This window comes from Solenopsis invicta, chromosome 7, assembly GCF_016802725.1.
Source record: "Solenopsis invicta isolate M01_SB chromosome 7, UNIL_Sinv_3.0, whole genome shotgun sequence".
Classification (NCBI taxonomy): Eukaryota; Metazoa; Arthropoda; class Insecta; order Hymenoptera; family Formicidae; genus Solenopsis; species Solenopsis invicta.
The window spans coordinates 9,780,160-9,795,843 of NC_052670.1; the positions used below are offsets into that span (position 1 = coordinate 9,780,160).

Consider the following 15,684-nt stretch of genomic DNA (forward strand, 5'->3'; position numbering starts at 1 on the left):
AAAAGAGAGTAAGATAAGCCATCAAATATCAAATTTATACAGGCAGAGATCGCTTGGAATAATGAGGAAAGTCCACAGCATACGGCGGTTGACCACCTTCGCTGACTCAAGCCGCTCCGTTTTCACCCTTCTGGATGAGATCTAAAATTGCAAGTGCCACATTATCGGTTGTTTGTGTCGGATGGTTATCCATTTCAGCATCAGTGTCTATCAGATCTCGAAAAGAGTCGCATATCTTATCTTGGATATTTGCTAGCAACGCTGTCAGTGTAGCACCCGGGCACATTATAACAACTCGTACTCCGGTCTTGTCGTACATTTTCGCCAGAGATTGGCTGAATCCTAGAACGGCATATTTCGAAGCGGAATACATTGAAATAAAAGCTGGGTACAATCCTAGCTGAGATGAGATGTTGACGATTACGCCTCCCTTGCCACCTTTGTGCTTCCCCATATGGTCGAACGCCAACATGGAGCCGCGAATTACTGCCTTGATATTTAGATTGATTTCTTGCTCCCAGATTTTATCATTCATTATACCGGCGTTGTTGATAAGAATATCGAGCTCTTCAAACTCGTCGATGGTTTTCTCGAATGCTTTCTTCAAATCGTCAGCCTTTGACACGTCGCAGGCAATGAAGATAGCACAGTTTTTCCCAAATTCGTTCTCCAAAGTAGCCGCCGCATTCTGGCCGTTTGATGTTGGCAAATCGACTATGGCAACCTTTTTTGTACCATTGCGAAGCAATATTTCAGCACACTTGTAGCCTATTCCATTAGCTGCCCCAGTGATCATTGCAGTTTTATTCTATACGTTGTACATGGTGATGCAATGATTTCTCTTTGTAAAATGCTTGTTAGATATGATTATGTAACGTATCTTAGTGAAGGACTGTCTATGAATAAAGGATACTCAGATTAATATATTAATTATGCTTTCTCTTATCGCACTTAGCTCTCGCCCACGATTCGTGAATAAGTTTATTGGTGGGAAGAAGACTCTGTTTATTAATTTTTTTTTTTTTCATTTACTCAAGTCTTTTGTAATATCAAGAATAAATTAAAAATAATAGTATTTAAATAATGACTTAGTTGCATTATTGATAAATAACAATACAATTTAAGATGTTTGCATTGTTTTTTTAAACTTTACAAATGTGATTGTGTCTTCTATCTTAATAAACAATGTAACTCAATTGTTAAAAAATGGTGATTAATTAAATAAATATTTTCATAATTTATTATAATTTTATGAAACTTACAAGCTGTAAGAAAACACATTTGTAAATTCTGATATAATTGAAGATATTCAATTTCGATTTAACATATATGTTAGAATATCGAATACGTATTGCTTTAAATTATATAAGTTTTTAGGATTAATGTAATTAATAATTGTTTTTTTTTATATTTCCTGAGATTGATACAAAAATATGATTGTAAAGAATATTGATAAAAAAATGGGTATTTGAAAATTTATCAGATTTTAAGTTGTAAAGAAAACCAATTATGATTTTATATAAACTTATACATGATACTACAAATTTCAAGATTAAATTTCAGGATGAAATGTAAGGATTTGTTAATATTAATTATCATAGAAATAATCAATTTGGTTGGAATGTCAATGTTTATTTAAAATGTTATTTTATAATTTTTAACACATATGCTGTAACAATTGCTGGTTATCGTGTAAAATGATTAAAAAGGAGAGTGAGATAAGTAATCAAATATCAACTTTATACAGGCAAAGATCGCTTGGAATAATGAGGAAAGTCCACAGCATATGGCGGTTGACCACCTTCGCTGACCCAGGCCGCTCCGTTCTCACCCTTCTGGATGAGATCTAACATTGCAAGTGCTACAGTGTCGGTTGTTTGTTTCGGATATTCATCCATTTCAGCCTCAAGGTCTATCAGATCTCGAAAGGATTCGGATATCTTATCTTGGATATTTGCCATCAACGCTGTAAGTGTAACTCCCGGGCACATTATAACAACTCGCACTCCGGTCTTGTCGTACATTTTCGCCAGAGACTGGCTGAATCCCAGAACGGCATGCTTCGAAGCGACATACATTGGAAGCGTACAAGTTGGTTCCAATCCGGCCACGGATGAGATGTTGACGATGACGCCACCCTTACCGCCTTTGTGTTTCCCCATATAATCGAATGCCAACATAGAGCCGCGAATTAGCGCTTTGACGTTAAGGTCGAGTGTTTCTTCCCATATGTTATCATTCAATATGCCTGCGTTGTTGATAAGAATATCGAGCTCTTCAAACTCGTCGATGGTTTTCTCGAATGCTTTCTTCAAATCGTCAGCTTTTGTTACGTCGCAGGCAATGAACATGGCACAGCCCTTCCCAAAGTCGTCCTCCAAAGTAGCCACCGCATCCTGTCCTTTCGATGTTGGCAAGTCGACCACGGCAATCTTCTTTGCACCATTGCGAAGCAATATTTCGGCGTACTTGTATCCTAATCCAGAACCTGCTCCAGTGATCATTACATTTTTATTTTGTACGTTGTACATTATGCTGATCTTTCGGAGCCTTGTTAAATGTTTTCTCAAGGTATGATTCTGTAATGAATCTTAGTAGAGGACTATCTGTAAGTAAAGTACACTCAGGTTAATATATGTCCTCTTATCGCTCTTAACACTCTCCGATAATTCATCGGCGAGTTTATTGGTGGGAATAAGTTTCTTTGTCTTAACAATTATTTGTGTGTTGGTAATATTAAGAATAAATTCATATACGAACGACTCAATTGCATTACTAATAAATGACATAAAATCATTAATAATTTATGATGTTTGAACATTTATTTAATCTTTACAAATGTGATTATGTTCTCTTTAAATGGTATATCTCATTTGAATACCTACTAATGATGTACGGGAATAGGGATTTAATATTTGGAATTGTAAATATATTCTGAAGATTAAAATAGAAGTTTCTTTAAAACCATGCTTTTCTGGGGTACAATTTTCTTGTAAATCCAATTGTATTACTCAAATGCAGTGAAAAAATTATTCAGCAATAAAATATTTATTTGAAGTTTCTAACAAAGTTACCGTTTTAAGAAAAATCTTTTTTTTTTTTCGAAAAAAAATTGCCTTTTTTTTGTTATTTCATAAAATAAAGCAAAACTGACAGAATTCTTTACTCAAAACGATGTACTTTAACTGAAAATTATTGTTGCAGAAATAGAAATAGAAATATTTTTTATATAGCCAGAATTGAGGTATTTTCTGTTAGTAATTTATCTTCTAAGATAGTAGAATCTTTCTTTTAAAAATAATTTCAATAAAAATTAAGTGTTTTTTAGTAATAAATCTTGCAAACTTTATAAAGTAAATTTTTAATAAATATTCATATATACTCGTAAATTAATATACTAAATGTATCGTTTATGTTGTCGGAACATGTCGTTATAAATAAAAAAAAACAATATAACTTTTATCTTTCATTTTTTTATAATAAGCGTCTTATGCTTTTCAAGTTTTTTTACTATTTCACTTTTCGAAATGTGTTACTCCACATTTTAATCAACTTTTTTTATATAACTCGTAAAGATCAAGTTTTTAAAATAATGTTTATAATTCCAAAATAATTAATAAATAACATTTAGAATTACAAAAGAATACTTTACTTTAAATGAAAATAGCGTTACGTGAATATCATAAATTTTATACACACTACTTTGTACAAAAGTGTGCTAATTCGCACTAAAACAATTTTTGAAAATTGCTAGCTCGAGTAGCTGAAGGAAACTGACATTTGATTTATACAGATCGTAACCGTAAAAAATTGGCCAAACATTATTGATTATTATCCCATCAATCGAGTGTGATTGGTTAATTTTTTACGGTTATGGCGTCTATAAACCAGGTTAAAGCGTCGTCCAGAATACAGTCGTTACGATGTTATGACGTTGCGACGGACCAATCAAAGAAGAAAATATATGATTTTTTCTTCTTTGATTGGTCCATTGCAGAGTCGTAACATCGTAACGACTGTATTGTAAACGACGCTTAAGGCTATGAATGTGCATTTCTGTCATCCGACTGGAGAGGGGAGAAATTCTTAATAAATGTAGTAAGGAGAAATAGTTACAACTGTTTCTGCGTAACTAGCAGCAATTTGAAAAATTTTCGTAATGTGAATTCGCACAGTGTATTAATTAAAGATTAATAAACAATGTAACTCAATTGTTAATATGATGGAATCAGAGAAAGATACAACGGTTATTTTTCTACTTGATCTTCACTACCGAAGTTACGCTCGATCTATTTTTACTATGTTTACGAATATAATACACATCTCAACGCACATGCGAAAAGCAAAGATCAAAGTGTGATCCATACGGTCTAATTCTTTTAGTTGTAATTTTTAAATCATTAAAAGCCTAACAAATGAAATGTGTCTTATAAATCACAAATTATAATGCATTTCAACTCTGTATGAGTAATAAATTTATACTAGAATATTCCAAGGCATCAGACTGAACATAGCTGTACTTCAAAATATCTAACTCTTAACGATAATTATCACCTGATCGCGGATATATATTACGTAATATATGATAAAAAAATTACGTAACTATAACGATAACGACACTGTTGTTAAGTTACACAACAGAATAAACTAGTATATGAAAAGAGATGAAGAAACAAACATTTTCGAATTAAGAGCAAAAAACCGAAATTAGTTTTTTATGATAGAAAAGTATTTCTGTCAAAGTATTAAAAAAAAGAAATATAATTATTTTCTTGATATTTATTGTTAAAACGTTTGATACATTATTTCGATATTATTTAACACTTCTGTGCATTTGTAATTTCAAATCGAAACGAAAATATCCTTGTGTTATGTAGATTAAATAATACAAGCTTAAAATTCGTTTCCTGTTTTTTATTGATAATAATCTAGATGTCTATAACTACTATCACTTAGTTATTGTATTACATTTTGATTTATATTTATCTTTATACCAAAATCTTTTAGATAAATACTAAAACTGAACTCTGAAACAGTAGTATGGCATTAAATGTCAAAAAACATACATATTCGAGTAAAACATTTTTAGAGTTTGAGTAGAAACTCTAAAGACTGTTTTTATCGAATTTTTTCTTCTAAGTTTTTAGTTTTCTTCAGTTATTCTCGTCTTTATATGCACATAAGAAAATGCATACAATAAGATTTGAAGTACTGCCAGGAAAACCGTTACAAAGCCAGACTACAGTTCCCCGTGCGTCTGGTCGGTGCATCCCCACCACTATTGCACTAGCCAATCAGCGTTCCGCGTGTGGGGCTGGATACCCATATAAGCGCGACGCTCAAGGCACAGCCATCACATCGCTAGTGTTCACTGCATTGTACGGACGTCATTTGTTCGAGATGGCACGAACCAAGCAGACTGCTCGCAAATCTACCGGAGGCAAGGCCCCGCGTAAACAACTGGCTACGAAAGCGGCGCGTAAAAGCGCTCCAGCGACCGGTGGTGTCAAGAAGCCTCATCGTTATCGTCCCGGAACTGTTGCGCTTCGTGAGATCCGTCGCTACCAGAAGAGCACGGAGCTTTTGATCCGCAAACTTCCATTCCAGCGACTGGTCCGTGAAATTGCTCAGGACTTCAAGACCGATCTTCGTTTCCAGAGCTCTGCTGTCATGGCTCTCCAGGAAGCTAGCGAAGCTTACCTCGTTGGATTGTTTGAGGATACCAACCTTTGCGCGATTCACGCCAAGAGGGTTACCATCATGCCCAAGGACATCCAGTTGGCTCGCAGAATTCGCGGCGAACGTGCTTAAGTGCCTTTCCTTCTTTTCAATCGGCCCTTTTCAGGGCCAAAAATTTTCTTACGATGGAATATTTCATACGTTTGCAATGTATTTTCTAATTTATAAACCAATCTCATTTAGATTCTGAATTCATTACTCATAGACAAGTTTTGTATAGCAAGAGTGACGCCTGCATTTGACACATTTTTACAGGAATACCGTGCATATGACAACGATAATGCCCAGCCATTTGGAATTAGCTACGTATTCCGAGTTAATCCATATACAGCACGTAACATTTTATATGAAAATCTGAACGCTATCTTCAGATAAATAGGCAACGCTCTCTTCTGCAGTTTTGGCGCGCTTTTGTGACGCGTGACTCATGCCGTAATGGCGTGTAATGTAATAGCATCTTGTGAAAACAACTCGTCTCGTAGAATGAGATTGGGTTAAAAATTTATCTTGGAATTCGTAGAAATAAAATGTTCAATTTTATACGGCAAGAATATTTCTTGCAACAATAATGCCTACCTATTCGAAGTTGTGTTCTGGGTTTTCTCTAGTACAAATAACATTTGATATGAGAATCGTAACGTTAATCTTCAGATAGGCGTCGTTCTCAGCTGCAGTTTGGCGCGCTTTTGCAACGCGTGACTCAGACTGTAATGGCGTCTCTAGAAGCAGCAACTCATCTTGCGCAGAATAAAAACAATACTAGGTTGAAAATTTATCTCTGGGGTTGTTGAAATGGAATATAGTTATCCATATCTCGTCATTCTACTTTTCGAGAAATAACGCAAAAGGAAGGTAAGCTATGAGAGACGTTAATTTATCGTTTCTTTGCTGTAAAAACGCGCCAAAACTGCCAGTATTACGATACCTCGTCACAAGATGGCGCGCGCACAGATGGCGTCTAAACACGACACACGATTCCAAGATGGTATTCGTGAAATAAATAGAATCTCGATAAGAAATCTAAATATGAAATCATTCTTATCTTGGGAATCATATTTGCATTCTTGCGTATATGCACACTGTGTAGCATTACGTAACGTCGATTTTAATTAAAATTGGACATTAGGCGTAAAATATACAATATAAACTATTCTATACGTGTTATATAAACATTAATACACAGATCACAGAAGATTGAAATTTTATCAGAAATAAAAATTATTTCATTTTTTAAATTTTTAATATTTATTTTCATTTTATCAATACTGAAGATACATTAGCAATCTTATAACTTTACAGCTACTACTTACTTTTTGTATTATAATATCTCTATTCTAGTAATTGAGATTACTGCATCTATGTGAAAAAAATTCGTGCAAATATAAACATAAATAATCCATATAGACGTAATCTTGAAATTACGACTTTGATTTTAACTACATGCCGCGAACGAAGCAAGGACACTCATTCAGACAGCACAATTATATTTTATGAAATATTTATAACTATTTGTATATTTTACAAATATTTACGAAATTATTTCATTTTTGTGATCTTAGATTGAACAGATTTATTGTAAATATATAAAAACAAAATATATAAAATATTATAGATATTAAATATTAATTTTTTTACTTACCATTAATATTATATAAAATATATAATCTATTTTAATAATATTTTGAATAAAGATTTTATGATTTTTTCTTCGTGTAAATAAAATATTTATATAATAGGTGTACCACAAAGTAAATGGTAATAAATATCATCAAATATTGTATGCTGTTTAGTATAGAGAGTCGCGTCGTCGTAACCGTAATACGCTTCGATCGTTGTTATTAATAGAGCGAACGCGATTCGCAAATAAGTAACGAATTAATTCATGCACGGTGAATCGCGCTCGTCACGTATTCCTCCGTCATCGTATTAAGTTTCTGTGGATTTCTGATAGCTGGCAAAAAGAAGAGTTGCTGAGTCTTCCAAAGAAAACAGTGCAGCGAATTTTTGCAACGCAGTAGTGTCGGTTCTGCGTTGCACGAATTTAAACCCAGCCGGGTGAAAAAACTTTTTCTGCCGTCGTTTCGTAATAATTGCGACGGTCGCGACGCGCGAGGGAGAGGCGGCATCGAGGAAAGTTTTTAACCGGGCGATATGTTGGGAAGCGACAGTTTCTCCTTGGAGCGGACGGTCTGTCTGGGTGGGGAAAATCGATAGGAAAAGGCGAGTTCAAAGTGCCCGAGGGAGAGTACATACACACGGCGTGTCGTTAACGATTGTGTCTCTCTCGTTTCTCTGCGTGCACAGGACAGAACCACAATTATCTCTCTCGCAGACAATTATCACCGGTGGTGGCGGCGGCGGCGGCGACGACGGCAGTATGTCGAAAAAGAGGTGTCCCTCCCGATAAAAAGGTGTCGTCGCGTCTCGATGACGGCCGCGAGTGGCGTCGTCGCAAGGAAGCGTGATCCTCGTCATCCGCGTCGCATGCCGTGCCGCGGCAACAGCTGTAGTGTGCGGTGTCGCGCAGGAAGATGCTGAGGGTGCCCGACGACGACGGCTCCTGACGGCTCCTCGCGGCACCCAGAGGAGGCGCGGCGGAGCACGCGGGTGTGATCGTGAACGACAGGATTGGCGGCGGCAGCGGCGACGGCGACGGCGGAAAATGATTGCCGGTCAGCGACTGGTGCGCGTTCTCTGCGCGCTCCTCTGTCTTTCGCTACGGCTTGATTACGCGCACTCCACACACATCACCGGCACCTTCAACACGAAGGAGTTCTTCCGGTTCCTCATCAAGTTCGGCTTCCAAAAGACCGACCGCCATCGGCAGAAGGACTCGTATGGTTACATATTCGGCAATGTGACCGCGAGAACGGACTTCGACGTGCCGATCACCCTGGCGATACTTGACCGCGGCCACTTCCTCGAGTACTACGGCAATCGCACGCTGTTAGACAAGAGCGCCGCGTGCGCCTACATGTTCAACACGCTGAAAAAGAGTTCCTACGATCCCGACTGCAACGAGGAGGGCCAAGACTTCCTAAGGTACGTAGAGCAGCTTTCGCTACCTTTGCGCGCTTTACGACATTTTTGATTCATCGTACAAAGTGGCTAATAATTTAAACTTTGCACTTTGAAGGCGAGTCCCGTGTCCCCGAGACAAATTGTGCCCAGACGAGGACTCGGTGTGGAATATTGTGAAGGGACATCAGTTCACGTATGTCATACAGGATTTCTGGCAGCCACGATTTTGGTACATGAGCTTGGTGGCATGCTACAGAAACAAAACGACCTGTCAATGGGAGTATTACAGTAGGCACGACGAGTTGGAGTATGACATTTGGCTGGTAAATGGCAATCCGAACGTCAGTGGCCTAAACAGTTTGACATACCAGTTTTCGTACGACAGACAGAATACCATCGAACTGTATTTGCTGTTTTTCCTGTGTTATATCATATTGGTACCACTGCAGTTGTATGCAGTAAGATTGCAAAAGCATCCTGTAACAAGATTGTTCACTGCTAGTTTATTATTAGAATTTGTGGCAGTATGTTTGATCTTGATACACGTGTTGAAATTTGCACTAGACGGAGTAGGCTACGAACAATTAGAAGTTGCAGGTGATATTTTTGATATTCTGTCACGGGTAAGGAAAATATCTTCCCCTAAAGATATTATTAAACTATAGTATTAAATTCAAGTAGTCTAACATTGTATATATAATATTACCATATTTTTTAAATCTTTTTAAGTTTGTTAAAGAAACTAACAGTAATAATAGTAATATAAGAAATTTATAGTTGAAAAACTAATAATAATAATAATAATACAGGATGTGTACTACCAGGAAAACCTAAAATTTTCAGCAGATTTAGTTTTTATCCCTAAATCATGGATGATTATGGGATTTTACTGGTATTCAGAGACATTTTTGGAATTGTACTTTTAAATTTAAATTTTATCTGTTTCTGAAAAAATTATTTCTTATATCTTCTATCCACTGATGTCTGTATTTATATCCAGTGATGTAAACTAGATCCATGTATTGTAGACAGATTGTTATATCCAGCATATTGTGTTTATTTCTTTCTAATTCAATCTCCAATTTAATATTCAAATCTTAAATAGGTTTTCTTTATAAATGTATGATTAAAAAATATTAAAAAGTACATGTAATAAATTTATTTTAAAGCTGCATTAAAAAGATTCTTTATAATATTACAAATTTAAATTAAAATTCCTGAAAAATCTGGGAATTTTTAAGAAATTTGTTTACAAAATTTAAGTACACATTTTGTAATAGTAATAGCACTAATATAAAAACAGCTATAAACTACTTCATAATTTATTCTTAATGTTTTCAAAATACGAATACAATTAGTATATAAATGCTTTATCTATTTAAAAACTTAAAAACTAAATAACAACTTTGATATTATTTGTGTATGCATCTTCAATATTATTTTTATATTTCTAGACGTCCTTTATGTTATTATTACTCCTACTTGCCAAAGGATGGGCTGTAACAAGAATGGAATTAACATGGAAGCCACTGGTATTTGCTATATGGTTTTGTTATGGAGTTGTTCACATCTTATTATATGTATGGAATATGGTAACTATATATATATATATATATATATATATATCTCTATTATTTAATTTTCTATAAGTATAAATTTATTTTGCCATTGTACATTTTATTTTCAGACAGAAGTTGATATTATCGAAGACATAGATGAATATCAAACTTGGCCAGGATGGTTTATATTGTTATTCCGAAGTGCCATAATGGTATGGTTTCTATATGAACTTCGAAACACCATGACATACGAGCATAATACTCAAAAATTGAACTTTCTCCTTCACTTTGGTGCGTCGTCATTAGTTTGGTTCATATATTTACCCATTATAGCACTTATAGCGCTTCAAATAAGCGCATTATGGAGGTTTAAGCTGTTATTAGGTGAGTAAAGTTTGTAAAATATTAAAATTAACTTTTTTTTTAACCGCATTTCACACGCACATTATCAATTTATAGGTATAACATACTCAGCAGACTGTTTTGCTTATTGTGTAATGGCTCATTTATTATGGCCCACCAGAAGTGAACAATATTTTTTACTAGCGCAAGGCGCGGATAATGGTGATGAGCTCGATGAATTCAACGAAGCGCCGCATGTATTAAATAATTATGTAGAGCCGCCGGAACTCGGTAAAATAATTACTTAATACTCGTCCATATTGGAAGTATAATATTAAATCGATGACATTTTTAATTACAAGTGATGTGATGTACATTTGCCAAATGATCAATCTAATAGAATCAATAATACTCTAATATGTGCTATCGAACTGAAATATTGTGCACATCCTATAATTAGAGATATATTGTCAAATTCGGAGCTGTGTGATATGAAATCAATACAAGTAAATGAGTATGATATGAGTATATTATATGAAACACGATTTTCGATTTGATATATCAGTATTAATTATATTCATAATTTTCTATGCACGCATAACTATTAAATATTTATCTATTTGCTATTTATGCATCTTGATAACATTGGTGCATATCTTATATGTTACTAATGTTTAAATAATTAGTCTACTCGTATGATTATGCATTAGGATATAAAAACTATATATATTATAAAATATATAAATTATATAATATATTTTATTAGATTATACAATATATTTTGATATATTTTGTATAATTATATAAACTATCAAATTACATAATTATATAAAATAATACTATTTCTAAAATTTCTTTACCATACATGAGAGACAACTTATTTTACTTACTCATATCATATTCATAAAGCTTTAATTTAAAAGTATTAATTTGTTTATTTCTCTAATCAATTTACACATTTTGATTTTATAAAAAAGTCTTTAAACTTCTATATTATACATGCAAAGAAAACCTCATAACAAAGTGTACATTTTTGATATCTTTAATTCGTCACTACATCTTGTAATTATTCCATGTCTGCTCCATACCGAGAACATTACAATGTGCACTTGAATAAGAATGGTGGAAATAAAATACTTGTATGACTTTCGTAACATGCAATTTGATTCTAGTTGAGTGGTTTAAAGTTGCGTATGTGATAACTGTATATATAGCCATATTGATTTATTTATAGTAGACTTTATAGCAAGAAATACAGAATGTTCCAAAATTACTAGGCATTCTTTTAAGACTGTAGATTCTTTGACTAAGGGATGTATTCTGTAACTCTTTAACAGTTAGTTTCAGTATTATGAATTACAAAATAGGGTCCCAATTCTCATATCAGGATGCTAATAACTTTCGAGTAATTCGCGATTAGAAAAAAAAATATAAACTTTCTTTAATTTATTTTAATCACATTTTAATGGAGAACTTGAAAATTTATTAAAAAAGTATGTACAATATTACAAATTAAAAGGATAATGAACTCTTAATGAACTTTTTTAATAACTAAAGAAAAATTATAAAACATTGGATAAAGAAGCTATGATTAAGAAAACTGTATTTTTGGTATGTTTTGTATGAGAATGTTTTCATATCTATTTTTGTTCTTAATTTTATAAAAAGCTTTTTAATCTTTTAAAATGTAATCTTAATAAACACTGTCAACATTAAATTAGTTTGTTATTAGATAAACAACATGTAAGTATATATAAATAATCACATACACAACGCAGAAAGTGAAAGAGCACCTATATAATATTCTTCCGATTTTATTCAAGCAAGTTCACATGTTAATTGCACATTGTTGAATAAATATAAATACTTTATATAAAAGATTTAAACATATGATCTGATACGCTAGCTGTAAGCGCGTGTTTTCCTGTCATACTATTATTGCTCAATCTTGTAATAACTTAGATAACATGATTGTGTATATACTCTCTTGAGAATATTTTAATGCTCAGCATATACACCGTATGGGATCGGTAAAATCTTTACGATACATTTATATTTTTAATATTCACAAGTGAGAACAATTTAATATAATCTGTTTTTTTTTTTTTTTATTTTTATTTCTTTATAGTATTGTCTATGTTTGAGTTATATTTAGAATTATAAGCATATTTTTTTTAAAGCACATTTAAATTTGTTATACAAATTATGTTAATGTTTTTGAATATCAATGTCTAATATGTACATGTATATTTACATATAATTTATTTTCAAAAATATGCGTGTCTTTGCAAACACATGTTTTGCTTTTTATAGATGAATGAAGGAAATAGCAATTATAGTAAATATTTTAGTATAATGAAATTGTTATATCACGTCATTACAGTCCAACTAAGCAGGAAAAATATTTTATTTAATTAATCTTTTTGCCAGGATAAATAATGTATTATACAACTTGATAATAATAATTGTTTTATATACCTAAACTATTTCAAATTTTTTTGTATATTTGCATTTAATATAAACTTCTTCAGGAACAAGAGCAACATTACTTAAGAAATACAATTTAAATTACAGTTGAAAATTAATGTTTTTTTTATTATATATTCTCTTCTCTCTATACAATTATGTATACATTATATACACTGTACAGTGATACATCAAGAATTTATTATATTTAACATGTTTCCATAAGATACATAACTATTTTAATAGATTTACAAATTATTTTTATACAAAGTCAAATTTTTTCTGAAAATTTTATTATAGAAAATTATCTTCTGTGAGGAAATATAAGAAATGTACTCTCTTCATTAGCATTTAAAAAAAAAATTGTTTTGTGGAATCATCCTGTCTAAATGATGTACTTTATTGTAAAAAAAGTTAAGTTTTAAGTACTCTCTTCTTTAAAAAAAAATATTAAATTTATAATACATAAAATCACAATAATCTTAATCTTGATGTAAGATTGTCAATAATTTCATTAGATCCAGGTCCTATACCAATGACTGTAATTGTACCAGGCTTTAACTGAGTCAAACCAGCATCTTTTATTATGGCAGTAATTAAACCAGCGCATTGAGCCTTATCCGCTAAGCTCAACAATTCCTCTTCACTCGGTATTTTAACAACAATTTTAGGTTGTCCATTTCGTAACCAGGTTTCAAACATTAAACGTTTCTTTTCATTATTGAAGGTCTGGCGACAGCATTCTAAAGCAGCATGAGCACATTGAGCAGCAGTTTTACCTTTTCCCATAGGTAAATCTGACCGAACTACTATTACCATTTTACAGTTTTCTCCATTCCAAGTAGGAGATAAGAAAGATCTTATAAATTTGCTTATCAACCTCATCTTTATTACCATTGTCCTATTGATGTCTTGATTCTTGTTGTTTTGTGTACTTAGCCATACATTCTTTAAAATTTTTTACTTCATTCTGACACTTTCTCCAATCTTGATGCTCAGCTATGCATTCCTGAAAATTATTAGGAACTTCAATGATATAATCAAAGCTTTATCAATAACTATTGATCAAGGAAATAGATTTCAACAAAGTAACTTATACTGATTTATATTATTGAAAACATAATTGTTGAAATTTTAGTGTGTATTTGGGTTCCACATGAAATCACTATTGGTTTTAACTGCATAAAAGTAGTAAAATTTTTTTAATATGTTAATAAAATTATTAATAAAATATGTTAATAAAACTGTTAATAAAATTTTACATTATATATATATATATATGAAGAAACTACATTTATTTATTTATTATTTTATTTAATCCGTTTGCCTTGCGGCTTAGGATGGCTTCCGGTTACATTCTTTTGGTATACATTTACATATAGTTTTAAAACTTAACACTTAAACTTTGTTTTAACACTTCTTTCTAACAGTTATCAGTCTTATGAAGAAACTACATGATGAATGGAACATTTTTGCAAAGATATACAAAAGGTTTGTTCTAATTATTCATATAATGCATTTTAAAAAGTAACATGACAGTAGTTTGATGCAATAAGATGCTATGTATAAAACCTACTTGAACCTTTCAATCGATTTGAAACTTTCATATAATATTAGTTTTATTTTAAATAATATTCTTATAATTTTTAAACAAATTTAAATAGATTTTTTGATTGTACCTTCTTAATTTAGAATTCGCTTAAAGTTAAAAGCAAAGTTCAATTTACAATTCTTCTAGAATTGGAGTATTATAAACAATTAAAAATTATATCGATTATAAGCGAACGTACTTGAACTTGATAGTGCAATTCCATGCAACCGGTTTTCTTTAGCATCCGCTCGACGGGATCTTCAATTTCTTTCTCAGCATCGGTACTCGACGACGCGGATATCATATTACGATACCGGTGCTCAGATGTAGATAAGTTTTTATTATACCACTGAAACAGTCATTCTCATTAAATTATCAATAAAATATCACTTAAAGGCTTCAACAAAATATATGCTAAAGGTTAATTATTCTTTGGAGGTTATATTATTTCTGCCTGCCGGTTCGAATAGTTTCGACGATATACGAGCAAATCGGAACGAACTGATCCAGAATGTCCAAAATAGACGAAGAATTTAGCGAAATTATACCTGTGTTTAGAAGCCGGCAATGACGTTCGTGAAATCACTGTTCGATTCACTACACCATTACCGCAACTGTAAAAAATTTTTTTAACAAATATTTTAATATGATTTTGTTTAATCTCTATTTTGTTTGATCAGGATAACAAGACATATCAGACGGTAATATAGATAATTAAAAACGTAACAATTACACGAATGACGCAACGTGCACGCACACGAGGTCACAATTGTGATAACATGAAGTTGGCGCGTATCGAAACATGTATGCATGGTATGTATATACATTCAAAACGCATGTTTCCCGTTTAATTAATTATTTTTACACTACGCAGTTAGCCGACATAAATAAATTAAATAAAGCTTCATGCAACATTGTTTGTATTTTGTATGACGAGTTTTTTGACATCAGTAACTGAAAGAAATT

The 15,684-nt window shown here is 32.5% G+C and overlaps 5 protein-coding genes across 8 annotated transcripts; 2 read left to right on the forward strand and 3 right to left on the reverse strand.

The window, feature by feature from the left end:
- Positions 1 to 83: 83 nt before the first annotated feature.
- LOC105200072 (15-hydroxyprostaglandin dehydrogenase [NAD(+)]-like) lies at positions 84 to 1,060 on the reverse strand. The gene has a single exon (XM_039451900.1). It carries the CDS (start codon positions 794 to 796, stop codon positions 107 to 109), a length of 690 nt encoding a protein of 229 aa, XP_039307834.1. The 5' UTR covers positions 797 to 1,060; the 3' UTR covers positions 84 to 106.
- Positions 1,061 to 1,611: 551 nt separating this feature from the next.
- On the reverse strand, positions 1,612 to 2,611 carry LOC105200071 (15-hydroxyprostaglandin dehydrogenase [NAD(+)]-like). Its single transcript, XM_039452022.1, has one exon. It carries the CDS (start codon positions 2,529 to 2,531, stop codon positions 1,740 to 1,742), a length of 792 nt encoding a protein of 263 aa, XP_039307956.1. The 5' UTR covers positions 2,532 to 2,611; the 3' UTR covers positions 1,612 to 1,739.
- Positions 2,612 to 5,172: 2,561 nt separating this feature from the next.
- LOC105200070 (histone H3) lies at positions 5,173 to 5,921 on the forward strand. The gene has a single exon (XM_011167451.3). It carries the CDS (start codon positions 5,188 to 5,190, stop codon positions 5,809 to 5,811), a length of 624 nt encoding a protein of 207 aa, XP_011165753.2. The 5' UTR covers positions 5,173 to 5,187; the 3' UTR covers positions 5,812 to 5,921.
- Positions 5,922 to 7,499: 1,578 nt separating this feature from the next.
- Positions 7,500 to 13,144, forward strand: LOC105200069 (transmembrane protein 145). Its single transcript, XM_011167450.3, has 5 exons — positions 7,500 to 8,781; positions 8,876 to 9,383; positions 10,215 to 10,352; positions 10,448 to 10,703; positions 10,779 to 13,144. Exons 1-5 carry the CDS (start codon positions 8,402 to 8,404, stop codon positions 10,967 to 10,969), a joined length of 1,473 nt encoding a protein of 490 aa, XP_011165752.1. The 5' UTR covers positions 7,500 to 8,401; the 3' UTR covers positions 10,970 to 13,144.
- On the reverse strand, positions 12,757 to 15,620 carry LOC105200067 (cytochrome c oxidase assembly factor 4 homolog, mitochondrial). Of its 4 annotated transcripts, XM_011167445.3 has the most exons (4): positions 15,452 to 15,620; positions 15,267 to 15,332; positions 14,918 to 15,067; positions 13,954 to 14,136 (listed from the first exon to the last, which is right to left on the reverse strand). In XM_011167445.3, the coding sequence occupies exons 3-4, from the start codon at positions 15,020 to 15,022 to the stop codon at positions 14,029 to 14,031; spliced, it is 213 nt and encodes a 70-aa protein (XP_011165747.1). In that variant the 5' UTR covers positions 15,023 to 15,067; positions 15,267 to 15,332; positions 15,452 to 15,620; the 3' UTR covers positions 13,954 to 14,028. The 4 variants fall into 4 exon arrangements, with proteins under 4 accessions (XP_025994457.1, XP_011165747.1, XP_039307963.1 ...); XM_026138672.2 differs by having other exon boundaries at positions 12,757 to 14,136; positions 15,267 to 15,620; XM_039452029.1 differs by having other exon boundaries at positions 15,267 to 15,620.
- Between the last annotated feature and the right edge of the window lie 64 nt (positions 15,621 to 15,684).